A 15,899-nucleotide genomic window follows, 5' to 3' on the forward strand; every position below is an offset into this window, starting at 1 on the left:
ACTAACGAAGGCTTCCGAAGATGGGGTTTTCATAGAGGGGAAGTGTCGATAAGATTCATATGATGTTTTGTAAAAAAAAAAAAAAGGAATTGAAGGGTAAAATGCTTGTAATGAGAATAATTGATCTTAGAATTTCAAATCACGTGTATGCACAGGTGCGCTGACATATAGAGAAGTTGATAGGAAATCAAGAGATGATACGTTTTACAAAATGTAATATAAAATTGCAATAGTAAGTTAAGTGGGATGATTAATGATTTGATTTATTTAAACATTAAATAGAAAAAATATACAAGGATTGTTCGGAGATTTTGAAAAGAAACCCCAGCAGGAAAGGCCAGGATGGCATATATATCATTTACGCCGACACCAGAAGAGAGGTCTTCTGTGACATGACGACAGATGAAGGTGGTTGGACGGTGAGTAGTATATCTATTTTTTAGATAAATACCCTGTGCTCTATTCATTGCCCTTTTATAAGAAATCTTTATATATTTTTTTTAAAAATACTGTGGCAGTTGGTGTAAGCAATCTTCATCATAAAAACAAAATTTTTCAAACGATCTCATTCCATCTATTACTGATTGTGACATGCAACATGTCTGGTTTTACCAGCATTTAACTAAGTCGTGTTAGATATTTTGCTGGAAACCGCTACGAAAAACCATCATTAAACCTGAATACGAGGCAATTATGGCATCCACGAAATATCTAGTAGGGTGAAACCCTTCATTTTAATTCAAATTAGCTATTTTGTATTTTACTGTGCCCAGGGGCAGAAAACAAACAAAGAAACTAAACATAATCCCTTTGACAAGTTGTATGTTCAAGACGCTTTCTGATAAGTCACTGAATATTGTTTATAGGTAATTCAGAAACGAGAAGATGGCGATGTTGATTTTTTCAGGACATGGAAAGAGTACAAACACGGATTTGGGAATGCCTCTAAAAACTACTGGATAGGTATTCCTGTGTATTCCTTTTTTCTGATAACTTTCAATATTCGATAAAAAAGATAGTATTTAAAGGGATTCAATACAGGGCAATTAAATAAATATACTCCTTTGACACATTGCTTAGCAGCTTGTTTGAAATCTATCAGTCAAAGCTCTACCAAATGATAGCTTGTGCTAACAATCAATATCATTACATGTATAAGGAACAGAGAATTTGCCAAATGCTAACTTTAAAAATTAAAAATTGAAAGTACATGAAGACTTTGCGTACTAAATCGGTTAAGAGACATTGAGACCGTTGTAGGTTATTATGGAATATCTTTACACAGATATAAGAGTTTTGTGGATTGGAAAGCTGAAGACATTTCCTCCATTATTTAGTATGCCATAAAAAAGACCTGGACATAGTTGCATTGTTAACAATTTTGTACTTTAAAAGAAACTTCAGTTTAATGATTTGAATTTGGATTTCCAACGTTTCGGCTTAAGCATCACTAAAGAGACATAATTTGTCGAAATGCGCATCTGGTGCATCAAAATTGGTACCGTATGTGATTTACATTGAACTTACATGAATATTCTAAGAATTCAATAATGACGATATTCTTCATAACATCACGTCAAACACCTCCTGTTTATAAACAGGACAGGAGCTCTGCTATTGTTAGTGTTTACGTTTTAGCGGGTGTGTTCATTTGTTTAGTCTGCACACATCACTGAACACGGACTGACAATACTGATGAATTGGTTTTGTTTTCTTGCATTTATACTGTGAACTTTCTGGGTTATAGGTTTAATATTTTTCATGAATACACAACAAAATTTCTACTTTTCTTAAGTTTTAAGGATAAAGTTTACTTTGTGAAAGTGCAAGGATATGTGTCAAACTCGTCTCGAATTTCGTTGTTTTAATAATTTCCAAATAAAAAAAAAGTTTCTGAACACGCTTTTAATGTATTTCGTTGTGAAATGCTCTAACAACATATAAGTAATGATATTATTTAGTTAGAAAATTACAGAAAATATTAACTTCAATATCTGTGTCCCAGTCCCTTTAAAGTCTATCTTCAGTAAACATTTTAATTTACATGCACAGGCGTGGCATATTCTGTTGTTTCTTTTATTCCGAGTTTACTGGGAATAAATAATGAAATATTAATAGCAAATTACTTCCTGCTTTTGACAGGAACAGATAAAATTTATCACCAGTTAATCATCAGCTCTGTATTTTCATTCCCATTGATGATTTCTGAATTATGCATGCTATATTTCATTTATAAATGGAAATAAACGAAAACCGTCTATATTTATATTGATGAAAGTTTTCACTTTTAAAGTAAAAAAAAGTATCTTGCAAAATGATATTCCCATTGTTACTATCCAATTTCGATACAGTTTGGTACCCGAGAAACTTCTGTGCGTCGATTTAGGATTTCAGGGAAAGTAGTTGCTAATATTACCGAAAATGAAAGATGATGAGAAATTCTTTCCCAAAGCTACTGCCAAAGTTTCAATATAACTCAATTTTAAAGAAACCTAGGCAAACAAATAGACAGAAACGAAAAAATAAAATCTATGAGAGCCTTTAAAGATGCTAATCATCCAATAGAATTTTTGTGTATATGTATATGTATTTATATACTAAATATTTAAACCAATTAAGGGAATGATGCAATCCATGCTTTAACACGGGATCAAAACCAAGAGCTCCGAGTGGACCTAAGAAGATATAACGGAGAACAGGGTTATGCGAAATATACTACATTTTACATCGGAGATGAAAACAATAAATACACTATAACAGTATCTGGATACAGCGGGACAGCGAGTGAGTAGTGCATAATAAAGATATGAATTGTGTATAAGAGAGGATACTTTTAAAAAGAATATGTATTGTGTTATGATAAATCTCTATCTCAGTTTGTCATAAGCTTGGAATAGTACAGGGTGTTTAAGCAAACATTTCCAAACTTTGCTGTTTTCATATAGTGTTATGAAAATAAAATTAAAAAAAATGAAAAGAATTTAACCATACAATTTCATCAATATGAGTCGCCCGCGTGGCGCAGTGGTTAGAGCGTCTGCTCTAGAGTCGCAGAGTAAGGAGTTGATCCTTACGTCGCGGGTTCGAATCCCACTGTGGGACGTGGAGACCGGTCCTTCGGATGAGACCGTATAAACCGAGGTCCCGTGTCGCAGTAGGTGCTGGCACGAAAAAGATCCCTCACTGCTCAATGGCCGTAAGTGCCGAGTATAGGTCAGAATTTGTAACTCTCCACCGACAAGTGGTGACGTCTCCATATGAGTGAAAAATTCTTGAGAGGGACGTTAAACAACAATCAATCAAATATCAATATGAAAGTTTAAATAAAACTGGATGATTTATTCTTTAGACAGGGACTTTTGAAATATGGACCTTGGGGGCAGTTTTCGATATAACGTCATTTTATTATGTGTTCCAAATGGCTGCCGAATGTTTTAATCGCAGACAAATTTTGTTTCTTAAGTCGTCCCATATTGCTCACATTTGGATCCCATTTCAAAAATGTGTTTCCCAGAAATATGCTTCTCCTCTTGGTACTTCTTTCTCAAAATCCTATTTACTAGAATATAGGGATTTCCCGTGTGCATAGTACTGACTCCCCCCCCCCCCCTCGTTCACACAGAACTGCGACTTTACGACGATCATCCCGATCAAGCCACGAACTGAAAAAGTTTTGGATCGGGGCGGATCGGAGCCGATCGGCGTCTAAATCGAGCAATTTGGCAAATTATGGTCTTCATTAAGACCGTACTACGATGTCCCTACGTCAAACGCGCTGCTAACACGCTTCTACTGCGATGTAACGCGTACCGTTGCCGACCAGCGGCTGCGTTTAGTGCGTTTACGCTACGCTTCCGCTACGACATTCAAGATCGTACTATGACGCTACGCAGACCTAGATGACTGTACGACGATATCGCTACGGTGGTGCCGATCATATTATGACTGTATTACGCTTTTAGTGCGATTTACATGGTAGTGGGAACGTAGTAAGAACGTGGGAGCGTTGTAGGAACGTACTTGATAAGTTCCCGACTGTACTACGCTTTTACTGCGCTTTTACTACGAACATGAAGATCACGAAGATCTCTCCACGATGCTTCCGTGCTGCTTGTACGATTACGCCACTTCTACTACGCTCTTTTTACGACTTTACCCCGATTCTTGTTGGCCACGATCCCGCTACGCTTTATTTGAGCATGTTCAAAATAAGCGTGTCGAGAGCGTAGAGCTCTCCGATCATGAAGAGCCTACCGCGATCATACTGCGCTTATGACGACTCCACTATGTTTCTCCTGCGATTTGTCACGATCGGCCACGTTTTCGGCCACGCTTTGATCGTAGTAGAAGCGGCGTCTATGTGTGAACGGGGGCTATAACAATATAAATACAGAGATCTCTTCTATCATCCATTAAAAAAAACCTAACCAGCTGACTTTGATGACGTAAAACTTAAAATAAACAATGATGACGTTATAGTACATTGTGTTTATATCAAAATATATATTGAACATTCTATAAACAACAGCTCCTATTTTGTAAATATTATTATTGTGCAAAAATATAGACACCCAAAGTTGGGTCATGTTTGTTGAAACACCCTGTACTAAAGGACTTTAAGCTCAGATAACATACTGGGTATGCTGTAAGAGCAAAGTATTTTATTCCGTTATAGTAAAGGTTCCTACTTGATTTAATAAGAGTCAATGTCCCTGCAGGGTTTCAAGTACAATAAACCAAACTTAGTGTTCTGAGTATCCTGAGATAATGGGAACTTGGAACTTCTACACTCCTGTATACGTCACATAATATTTCACTGTGCACATTTGAAATATTTTCTGCTATTTTAACAATGAATATCACTTAAATGTTATTAAACCCTATTACAGTGGCAGAATAACTCATTTCTTCGATACTTTCCAAAAAAGTGCATATCAAGGACAACTAAGTGTTGATAACTTAACAATAATTCATTTTTTAGCCGGGCTTCATAGTGTAAGCTATGGCCCAGTTTACGGGATCGCCGATCTGTGCGGATAAATCGCCGGATGGTTACCCAACAACCCCCAATATAAACATTACGCTTTTCAAATTAGATCAGTTCCCGTTCTCATATAATTCATGTTGATGAAGATGGGTTACACATTTTAAAGAATGAATCTTCCTAACACTGCATTCTCGCCTTGTTAGCTCACCTGAGCCGAAGGCTCAAGTGAGCTTTTCTGATTGAAATTTGTCCGTTGTCTGTCGTCGTTGTCGTTGTCGTCGTGGTTGTCGTAAACTTTTCACATTTTCATCTTCTTCTTTAAAACCAATGGGCCATTTTCAACCAAACTTGCCACAAAGTATCCTTGGGTAAAGGGGAATCAAGTTTGTTCAAATAAAGGGCCACGCCTTCTTCTAAGGGGAGATAATTATGAATTCATGAAAAATTAATGGCATCATTTAAAAATCTTCTTCTCAAAGACCACTGTGCTTGAAAATATTAAACTTATATGGAAGCATCCTCAGGTAGTGTAGATTCAAGTTTGTTCAAACCATGACCCCCGGGTGAAGAGTGGGGCCACAATGAGCGATCAAAGTTTTACATAGGAATATATAGGAAAAATCTTTAAAAATCTTCTTCTCAAGAACAGCAAAGCCATGATTGGTCATATTTATATGGAAGCATCCTCAGGTAGTGTAGATTCAAGTTTGTTCAAATCATGACCCCCAGGGGTAGGGTGGGGCCACAATGGATGATCAAAGTTTTACACAGGAATATATAGGGAACATCTTTGAAAATTTTCTTCTCAAGAACAGCAAAGCTATTAGTCATATTTAAATGGAAGCATCATCAGGTAATGTAGATTCAAATTTGTACAAATCATGATCCCCTGGAGAATAGAGGGGCCATAACAGGGGATCATATAAAGGAATACAAAGGATATATCAATCAAAATTTTCTTCTTAAGAACAGCAAAGCCATAATTTGTCGTATTAATTCAAAGCATCCCTATGAAGTTTAGATTCAAGTTAGGTAAATAACACCTCCCCCCCCCCCCCAACCAGTTTTATATTTAAACTTTTCAAGACTGAACTGATTCCTTTTTTTCCTAGCCAGAGTGCTCAGGTGGCCCCTGGGCCTCTTGTTTAAATACAGAATTTTACTTTTTAGATTCAGAACATTGTTATAGTTTAGCTAAAGTCTTCAAGCATAGTCTGTATAGATACTCTTAAAAGATTTTCGTGACAGAGACTTTCAATATATACATTATATCGATTAAATAAAATTGTATACTTCATTGTGAAATCCAGGCTTCGCCATTACAGCTATGTAGGTCATTGTATTATATGAATGAGAAGGCAGAGAGTCTGCATCTATCAAGCGTACGAATACTATGAATACATTAGCATGTGTTCGAGGTGTACTAATTTTATGATTAACTAGAGACCGACAAAATATAAGCATACATGAGTTTATTTTGGCAGGCTTTGTATTTTTCTGCTTAACTTACGAGTTATATTTGAAATGATTTACTAGAAATTCGTTGAATTATTTATACATTATATATAAAATGGAATTTGTAAACAGAACGTATAACGCTGGATACACTTTTTTTCATACTTTAAAGAAACCTTATTTTTAAAGAGAAAATTAATTCATTTAAGTTTATTACATTTAAGAGTATATTTAGAATTTATTTCATAGCATACATGTATATGTATAATTTTGCAAAATCCCAGTGCTACAACAAATACACGTAAGTAGTTGAATTATGATATAAAACTAAACTCTGTGTGTAAAATATAGATCTTTAAGAAATTGAAAATTAAAATGCAAATATAATGAACTTCAGTTTAACTCCTGTATCATCGCTGCTGGATGATGAAACATAAGTGTCAGTGTACATGTATTTTACATATGGACATAGTAAATGCGCACTTGTAAGCATGACAAGCGTCCAACCTTATTTGGTGGATGTTGCAATATTTAGCAATTTTAAATTTAAAATTAAAACATAATTAAAGGAAAAATAATCACAGATGACAATAGTATTGCGAATTGTAAGTTAAAAATATCGCATAAAATAATATGGAAAATGGTGTTCCAGATAATCAAATGTGGGTTATACAGTGTTATACAGAGATTATTAAAAACTTGCTTTTCTCGTGTTTTAAGGACCTTTTAAATGCATTATTGATATATCGCCAAATAATATTTGTTTTATATTTTTATAAAGCAGTTATATCATGAATGTTGTATGTGAAACGGTAGTGGTCAGTGCTCTATGAATGAGCCTTGCTCCCTGTCCTACTAAGTACTTTGATTATTGTAAGCATTAAACTTAAAGGCAGAGATTTTTTACCGGGTGGTAAATTCCAGGTGAGGGAGGGGCTTATTTTGTACAGGTGTGAATGCCCTGAGGGCTAGCAGTCTACCTGCGGTTGTTTGTCTCCTAATCCCTATACACAGGAAGTGATTTATTACACAGTAGAGTACCCAAGAAGTCAAACTTTACCTGTGTTAGTAATTTGAGATGATTTTTAAATAGAAATAAAACGTTGTAAATAAAGTTTAATCTCAATAATTTTTATTAATTTGTAATTGAATATGTGTCAAAGTATCCCCGCCCATTAAAAAATATTATTATTCAAAGTATTTGTTGAGCTTTGAAAAAAAAGTTATACCAAATTTTGATATATATTATCATAAAGAATATCATAATTATTTCAAATGTTAAAGGTGTGTATGTATATATATTATCAAGTTAAAAATTCCATAGTAATACAGTTTCTCTTTTGTTTATACCATGTGTGGTAAACATCAAAGAATCAAAAGTTAATTTGAAGGACACCATGAGTGTCAAACAAGGTGTACAGGGTATACACAGGGACTAGTAAGTAAATGTCAATCAAGTTCTAGCACCCAATGATGTACCTTAACGCACTTGATTGACAGGGGTACACAGACCAGGTATTTTTGAAGGCGGTGCTTAAAATCTCTGCCTTTAAATGTAATCAGTACTCTTTTACAGATGACAGTTTGGCTTATCACAATGGTATGAGATTCAGCACAAAAGATCAGGATAATGATGCAAGTGAAAATGATGAAGACTGTGCCATACGGTATCGAGGAGCTTGGTGGTACCGTTGGTGTCTCAAATCAAATCTGAACGGCGAGTATGCGCAGACGGCTGTAATTGGTCCTAGGTACCCGGTATGGAGGTTCTGGATGAATAGTTATGAAGCGCTCAAGAAGACTGTAATGATGATTAGACACAAAAAAATAAAGTAAATTCAGGTCTGACTTATTTAAAATGAATTTAAATAATTAGTTTCTTTTTAAAGTAGAAGTGTTCGATCAGATTTACTTCTCACACAGTACCATTTATTACTCATTCTATGATTTTTTTAAGTAAATAAAGTCATACTTGTTCCTGAACATAAGTTGATAAAGTGTAATTAATCTTTATAATGATTTTCATATTTTAGCTTTTCAATGAAAGTAGTGTTGAAATTTCTATGTGATATACTTTTCAAATAATATTTTAAAAATCAATCTCTTGTAAGTATTTAAAGAATGTCGTCTAGTCTGTTGGGTATGCCAGGTAATGAACAATAGTTGAAAACACATAAAGCAAAATATTATGATTAATTATTAGTAATTATTATCATAAATGCATAAATTATCCCAATTTCCCAACTATCGTTGATGACCTGGCACACCCAACAAACTAGACAGTGATTCCTTATATTTGCATTTATACAGTGTATATAATTTGAATCGAATATGGTGTCAATTACAATAGAATTAAAATACTCAATATTAATTTCCATAGCTTTACCCACTGACATCATGAACTTACTATAAAATAGTTTGATAAAATATGGAAACACATTTAATGACTGTTTATTTCTGAAGTTAAATTAGCAACATTATTAAATGAACAACAAAAAGAGTTTTTATATTGTGATCAAAGTTATTTCAATAGCTTTGATGTAAACTTCTTCCGCGTCATGTTGAATGTCAGTTGGCAATTTATAAATTGGGGAGAAAACAAGTTTGTTAAGATTAAAAAAAAAACAGCAGATGAATTAGAATATTCTTTGTTTACAATATCAGATAAGAAAAACTGAGAATCTGTGACGATGTCTGCATTTAAGCGTTGAATTCTTATTTTTGGATGTCGCCGATCCATTAACAGAACGTGCCGTGCCGACAAATTCAATACCGCGCCTTAGCGCGGTATGAGAATTTGTCAGCACGGACATGTGCTGTTATAGGATCGACGACATCCAAAATTAAGAATTCAATGCTTATATGTATAATCTCTAATTTTCTCTCTTCGTAATTGTTTTATTTCGTTAATCTTTATTATGGATTTAGCGCCTTTCAGAACTGGTGTGCTTAAAGACATAAGAACCGCTGTGACGCGGAAAGTTAAATAATGTAAAGAATATTGCGAGGGAAAAATAAGAAATTACTTTTAAAAGCATAACTGTTATATTTTTACAATAATTTAATAGGGTAATTGGTTTTAATTAAATTGAACCAAAACAATATACATTTTGGTGTTCCTGGAGTATTGAAAATACATGTACATGTAGTTCCTACTGTATACTCTAATATGTAGTGACAAGGTTCCGTGTGTGTTACAGGATATTGAATGTTGAAGATTTCCAATGGATTTCATAAAGAAATATACAATGAATGTAAATATTAGATGGTAAGGTGAAAATGAAAAAGGTGAAGATAACAAACAGTGCATGATCAAAAAAAATCTATAAACAATACAAATCTATAAAGAGGACATAAAAACGGATCCCTGATTTTTTTCTGCTGGAAATTCCAGAGGTGGGATCAGGTGCCTAGGAGGAGTAAGCATCCCCTGTTGACCAGTCACAGCCGCTGTGAGTCCTATGTATTTTCAGGTGGACGGAACATTCCGTAGTCAAGTTCAGTCTAAAAACAAAAGCCTAACAATTGGTATGAAACACGTCAGCCAAAATACGTCCCAATGATATTTGCTAACAAAGTCTTTAAAAGAACCATAGAATTTACGAAATGCTGACTTAAAACAAGGTTGTTGAAATCAGGGTAGACAAAAAACCGCGAAATACTCATATTTCCAAAGACAGTGGGAAATACTGGTAATTCCCGGGAATTACATGTATTTCTCGAGAAGTACTGGGAAATTAAATTAGCTACATATTTCATAATTTTAATCAGATTTGTCGGGGTATAGACATGTAAAACACCTTAATGGATAAGATATCCACCTGGTATCACTTCCTGATTTAAATATTTCTGGTTTCCTAGTAATTCAATTTTATATAATCATTATAAATATGTATCATATAACAGTCATGAATGTAATTTGTTTCATGCATGATTCAGATGTAGTCTATAAATGTCCATGAAATCAACCCAAAGATCCCATTTGTATTTTTTATATATATACATAACTAAAGAAGGTCTAAGAAAATTGTAAAATGTAAAATATAATGAAAATATCAGACCTGAGAAGAGGTCTTTCAGTTCTACCCAAGGTAATTATCTCTCAAAAACAGGAGCGCAAATTTGTTAAAACAGCATGATTGATTCTAATAACTACAGTGTTTAAACACGGATTAAACAAGTTGATTTTGTTCTTGGATTTATGATAATAAACTTAATAATTTTACAAAACTGAAAAGAAAGTTGAATTAGAAAACTTCAATTTCGTTGTTCTTAAAATACAGCTAGGGAAACATGTTCTGCTACAGAATTCTTATTCTTAGGCCAACAATTTTTTAATTAAATGATTTAAGAGGGAATTTAAAAAAAAATTAGGTCGGGGGGGGGGGGATAAATAAAAATAGAATTCTATATTTTACGCAGTCGACTAAAAAAGTAAAACTAAAATTGGAAAAAGTGCCTGATTTTTTTGTTTTAAATTATTTTTAACAAAAATGCTCTATATACAATATGGAACTTTAAATATGACAACTGCAAGACAAAAATTAAAAGTACACTATTAAACCCTTGTGAGAAATAGGGGAAATCTAAGGAAGTTCTTATGAAGATATTCATCATGACCACCACAAGATGACCAAAGAAAAAAAAAAAGTTTATAAAGAGAACCTCACTATGCTCAAAGTACTGAAAAAATCATGAACCAACAAATCAAAAATGGAAAATATTGTTATAACTATAGAGAATATGACTATACTATAAAACCCAGAATCATAATCTAAACCTGTATTTACAGCATATGTGTATAAATATTAACAAGCTTCCGAAAGCTTGAAAGTATTAACACATTAAATATCGTTTCGTTCGCAGTGTCTTTTTATATCTATTCTAAAACAGTTTAACACACAACAAAATACCAATAAATTTCCAGTCTGAACAGTGTTGCATACCATCTTTTTAAAATGTTACAAGTTTGAAAACGTTTCTTGGATATACATGCAAGTTAGATACAGTTAAATATAAATCATCTGTATTCGATTTCCATTCTTTTATCACGTTCATCAAAGGTATCAAAATTGTAAAAGAGAACTTCTGTATACGGTGCCCACGGCGAAAATGACAGTCCTGTGAAAATATCCTCTAGTAAAATCGTGTTGATCATTTCTTTAATTTCCCACTTAACTTCGTCATCGGACATACTCTAATTGCTTTTCCTGTTAGCTATGGTTGACTTGGAACAACTATCATGTATAATGACAAAGTATTTTCAACTTTTGTAAATTTTGACATTTCTGCATCCATGTTTGCACGGTTTATACACTTCCAAAACAGTTGATAACAAACGTAAACTGATTGGGTGATATAAATGGCTTTCAATAAAGCAACTAATCAGAATTGCCGACTTATTTGCACATTATTTTATTTACTTAGTGCACTTGCATTGACGATCGGCGGGAAATTTAAAAATATAATCAACAACGCAGACTTTTATTTTTATTTGCTTTTAGTAAAAATTGCACTCGGCGCTCCCGAAAATCATTTTATTAAAAAATCTTGGCCTTAGGGGACCTGGGGCCCATTTTACAAAAGAACTTACGTTTAAGACCAAACACTTCAGTTGACTGTAATATTTTGCAAAATTAATGATTCTGTTTAAACTTTCTGGCGTAAAAGTATCTTTCTATATACCTTTTAAAAATATTAAAACGATTTTCTGTTTAATGTAAATTAAAAAGTTATAAGCAGAATTAAATTTTGGTCTTAGTCGTAAGTTCTTTTGTAAGACGGGCCCCTGGAGTCTGATACACCCTGAATATGTTAAACTGAAGTTTGAGACATTCAATATTATTCATCATTATCATCTACTTGTTTATATGTTTACTTCAGTTCTGAATTTTTGTATAAGATTGAATAAATTAAAGAAATGAGAAAACTTTAACTTTGTATTTCCCTTTATTTTTCAATATTTCCCAGTTTGGAGCAAATGTGTAGTATTTACCGGAACGGGAACGGGAAGAACTACCACTAGTATTTTCCCCGCCAACCCTTATTGAAATTTAATTTATAAATAATTTTATTCACAAAGTGAATGGGATTGGGCAGCAGGAAAAGCCTGTTTTAGCTCTCTCCCTACAACAAAGTCAAGGTAATTACACACTATACAGATATAATACTAATTAAACAAACATTAACCAAACATTGTAGAAAAGAAACAAGAAAAAAATAGAACAAAAATACAAAGGAGTAGCGGTTTGGAAATACTGACAAAAGTTACACACATGACGGTGTTCAAACAAATAATGAATAATACATTTATTGCATGGTCGTGAGGGAAATGTGAAGATTTATTCAGCCAAGAAAAATCATATTCCCCGAGGACTTCGCCCGAGGGGAATATGATATTTTTTGGCTGAATAAATCTTCATGTCTCCCGAACATTCATCCAATAAATTGTTTATTATACCGAAACAAGCAAAAGCTTTAAAAATAAACATAAACTTCAAATTCGGCACAGCTCTTAAATTCACTTTCAATTTTAACGTAGTGTTACGGAAACAATTTAGGCCTACAGATTTGTGATGTGAACCTGGCTATTGTGACATCAAAACTACTCTTGGGGGTTGTCGTTCAACGAACGATAACTATTGCGGGAAAATGCACTAGGTCTCCGAAGAGTTTGGATAATGATAAAAAGTATGACGCCGACAGGGAAATATGAAGTTTTATGGCCCTGTCACGTGATAATCTAGAACCAATCAGAAAACGCGTTGTATAGAATAATTATAATGAGGTATAATAAATAATGTTGTCCTTTCTAATACCAAAATGAAAAAGTTCATTAATTACATTTTTAACAAAACTAAGAATTCAAAAGACTCTTGAATAAAGATATTCCAGAAGCATTTCTAATATATATGTAGTCTGATAAGTTATTCCACTGTTTATATGTTGATGGAAGGACACTTTCCATGTATGATGTAGTTCTTTGAGGAATTTTGAATTATGCATCATTGGTTCTAAGGTTATGGGAGTGAATTGATGAACGATAAGGTTCTATCAAGTCATACAAGTATTAAGGTAAATAGCCTTTTATAACTTTATAAAAAAGTATCAACTGGTATCAGCCATAGTTGAAATCCATGTAACATCAACTTATCTGCCAGAAGCCTGCCTCCTTTTAAACATTTATAGTACTCGGAGCATGTTCAGAATCGAATAAGTTGGGAGATGAAAACACCATATGCAGGTGAAAGCGGGATATTACTACATAAATTAGTGCTAATTGTAACGGGAACGGTTAGAGATGTTCCCCAAACGCTCCCCCACTTCCCTATAGGCACTTTTCCTTACATGCTTCATTAAACTGGGTAATTCTTTTTTTTTTTTTTAAAATATTTCTACACTTTATTTTCAAAAGTACTGTATCGAAAATCAACGTCCTTTGAGTATTAGCCAATCAGATTTCAGCGCACATGCATGCTCATGTTTTCTAGATATTTCAGATATATTTCTCCTAAAGAGACTCACAAAAAATACTTAAGTGTGAAATCTCTAAGATTTTCATTGAAAACTGTGAAAGATACAGCCCTATAAGTATTAGCCAATCAGAATGCAGCAAACGTGCATGCATGTTCTTGCTTTCAATTTTGATAGTAGCATAAAGTAGGAACCCATTATACCTATCTATATTCTTAATTCCATCCCGATTTGTTGGAAACTAAGAAAGTTACGGCTATCTAGAGTTTAAGCCAATCAGATTGCACCGCACATGCATGAACGTGTTTTCACCATATCTCAAATTTATCATATTGAACCTCTTAATGTATGGTTATATTTAAATTTCAAAGTAGTTCATCAAAAAACAAGAAAGATATTGAGATTTTGGTTTTAGCAAAACAGAGCATGCCCGCTCTTTCATGATTATTTAACAATATCATCTAGTGAATATTATCTACTAAGATATATTCATATTCTGAGTTAAAAAGCATTTAATAAAAAAATAGGGACACTAGAGCTTTTTCAATTATATCAGTGATTTCACACATCGCATGCACCCGCACGTGAGTGAGACAGGCGTAGGTCATGCCATTTCGTCAGTGTTGATCTCAAACAAGTCTGTTTTAAGGGAGCCGACTGGGGTTTTATTGCGTGAAAACTACTATAGAGAAACTTCTTAATTTTATACCAATGTACCTTACATTGACTTCGGTATACATGCCAAGTTTAGTGAAAATCTACCGTTTGTTTATTTTTAGGGACCATCTCAAAATACAGGTACATTTACTATAGGATTATATTGGAAAACACCCTTTTTCGCACTTCGGAGCAAATTATACAAATGCTACTATATATAGACTTTTTGCTCAAATTATATTATTTGATGAGTAATACTATATTGTACATTTCATGCAAGAAACACACAGTTCTACCGTCTGGTTTCCAGAGGGGGCATCTCAAAATTCATGATATTTTCCTGTTTTTATTGAGGACTACAAAACATGACTGATGCCACAGATTTACATAAAAAATAATGAAAAAATGATTGAGAGATTTTCAATTTCCTATGTTCAAAATTTCAAGAGCATCTATTTTATACTTTTTATTTTATGGCATAATTAATGACTCCTCTTAAAGAACTTCGGTTATTCATAACGTCAAAAACACACTACTCCGACGTCTATCTACCCATCATTTGAAAAATCGTTTAAAAAATCAGTTATTTAAAAACGTAATTCGATTTTTTAACCTGAGATTTCTTATATTTGTTAATTTTTATAAATTATGTAAAAATAGTTGCTTTAAAAGACTTTATATTACTTTATATTACGCTTTATATTACTATGCTGCGCGAAGTACTGCGCAATGAAAACCCCAGTCGGCCCCCTTAAGTTGATAATGAAACCCAAGTCCTCGCGGTACAAAGTGAATTGCTATGGTATTTCATACGAATATACAGTCTCTTGAAAAGATAAAATTATTTGAAGATCTGTTTTTTTGAGATTAATTCCTTGTTTAATGGGGCAAGATGTTCCCTCTGTCATCCGTTGTTTTTGTATGCCAGTCAGGCATTTGTTGGCTTTTTTGAATGTTTCATCATTGACAACATCAGCATCTCTTTAAAGATCTGATAACTGTTCGTTGATAGCAGCGCGATTACCTTTAAAGTCATTTATAGTACTCTTCATTTGTTGTCGTGCATGGTCTAGCTTCACAGTTCAGCGAATAATTTCTCAGAGCTTACCGATAAAAGATCAATGATGTAGTGGAAAGTTTCCAATCGCCAAACTACAATGCATGTGTTATGATATTTATACTTTTATGCTATTGTTTTAATTTTGTATATCAGGCCCATAGAACACTTTTTTCTAAGTATAGTATTTTGCTATAGTAAAATCTTTTAGATGCTGGTTGGACCCTCACTTTTTGCATGTAACACGGAAAATCCTAATGAGAGCATGGG

The 15,899-nt window shown here is 33.5% G+C and overlaps 1 protein-coding gene across 1 annotated transcript; it reads left to right on the forward strand.

The window, feature by feature from the left end:
• Nucleotides 1–322: 322 nt before the first annotated feature.
• On the forward strand, nucleotides 323–8,278 carry LOC133181148 (ficolin-1-like). Its single transcript, XM_061315687.1, has 4 exons — nucleotides 323–419; nucleotides 867–963; nucleotides 2,620–2,784; nucleotides 8,019–8,278. The coding sequence occupies exons 1-4, from the start codon at nucleotides 393–395 to the stop codon at nucleotides 8,276–8,278; spliced, it is 549 nt and encodes a 182-aa protein (XP_061171671.1). The 5' UTR covers nucleotides 323–392.
• The last annotated feature ends 7,621 nt before the right edge of the window (nucleotides 8,279–15,899 follow it).

This window comes from Saccostrea echinata, unplaced genomic scaffold (assembly GCF_033153115.1).
Source record: "Saccostrea echinata isolate AGI-Se365-2 ecotype Australia unplaced genomic scaffold, CSIRO_AGI_Sech_v1 ptg000008l, whole genome shotgun sequence".
Classification (NCBI taxonomy): domain Eukaryota; kingdom Metazoa; phylum Mollusca; class Bivalvia; order Ostreida; family Ostreidae; genus Saccostrea; species Saccostrea echinata.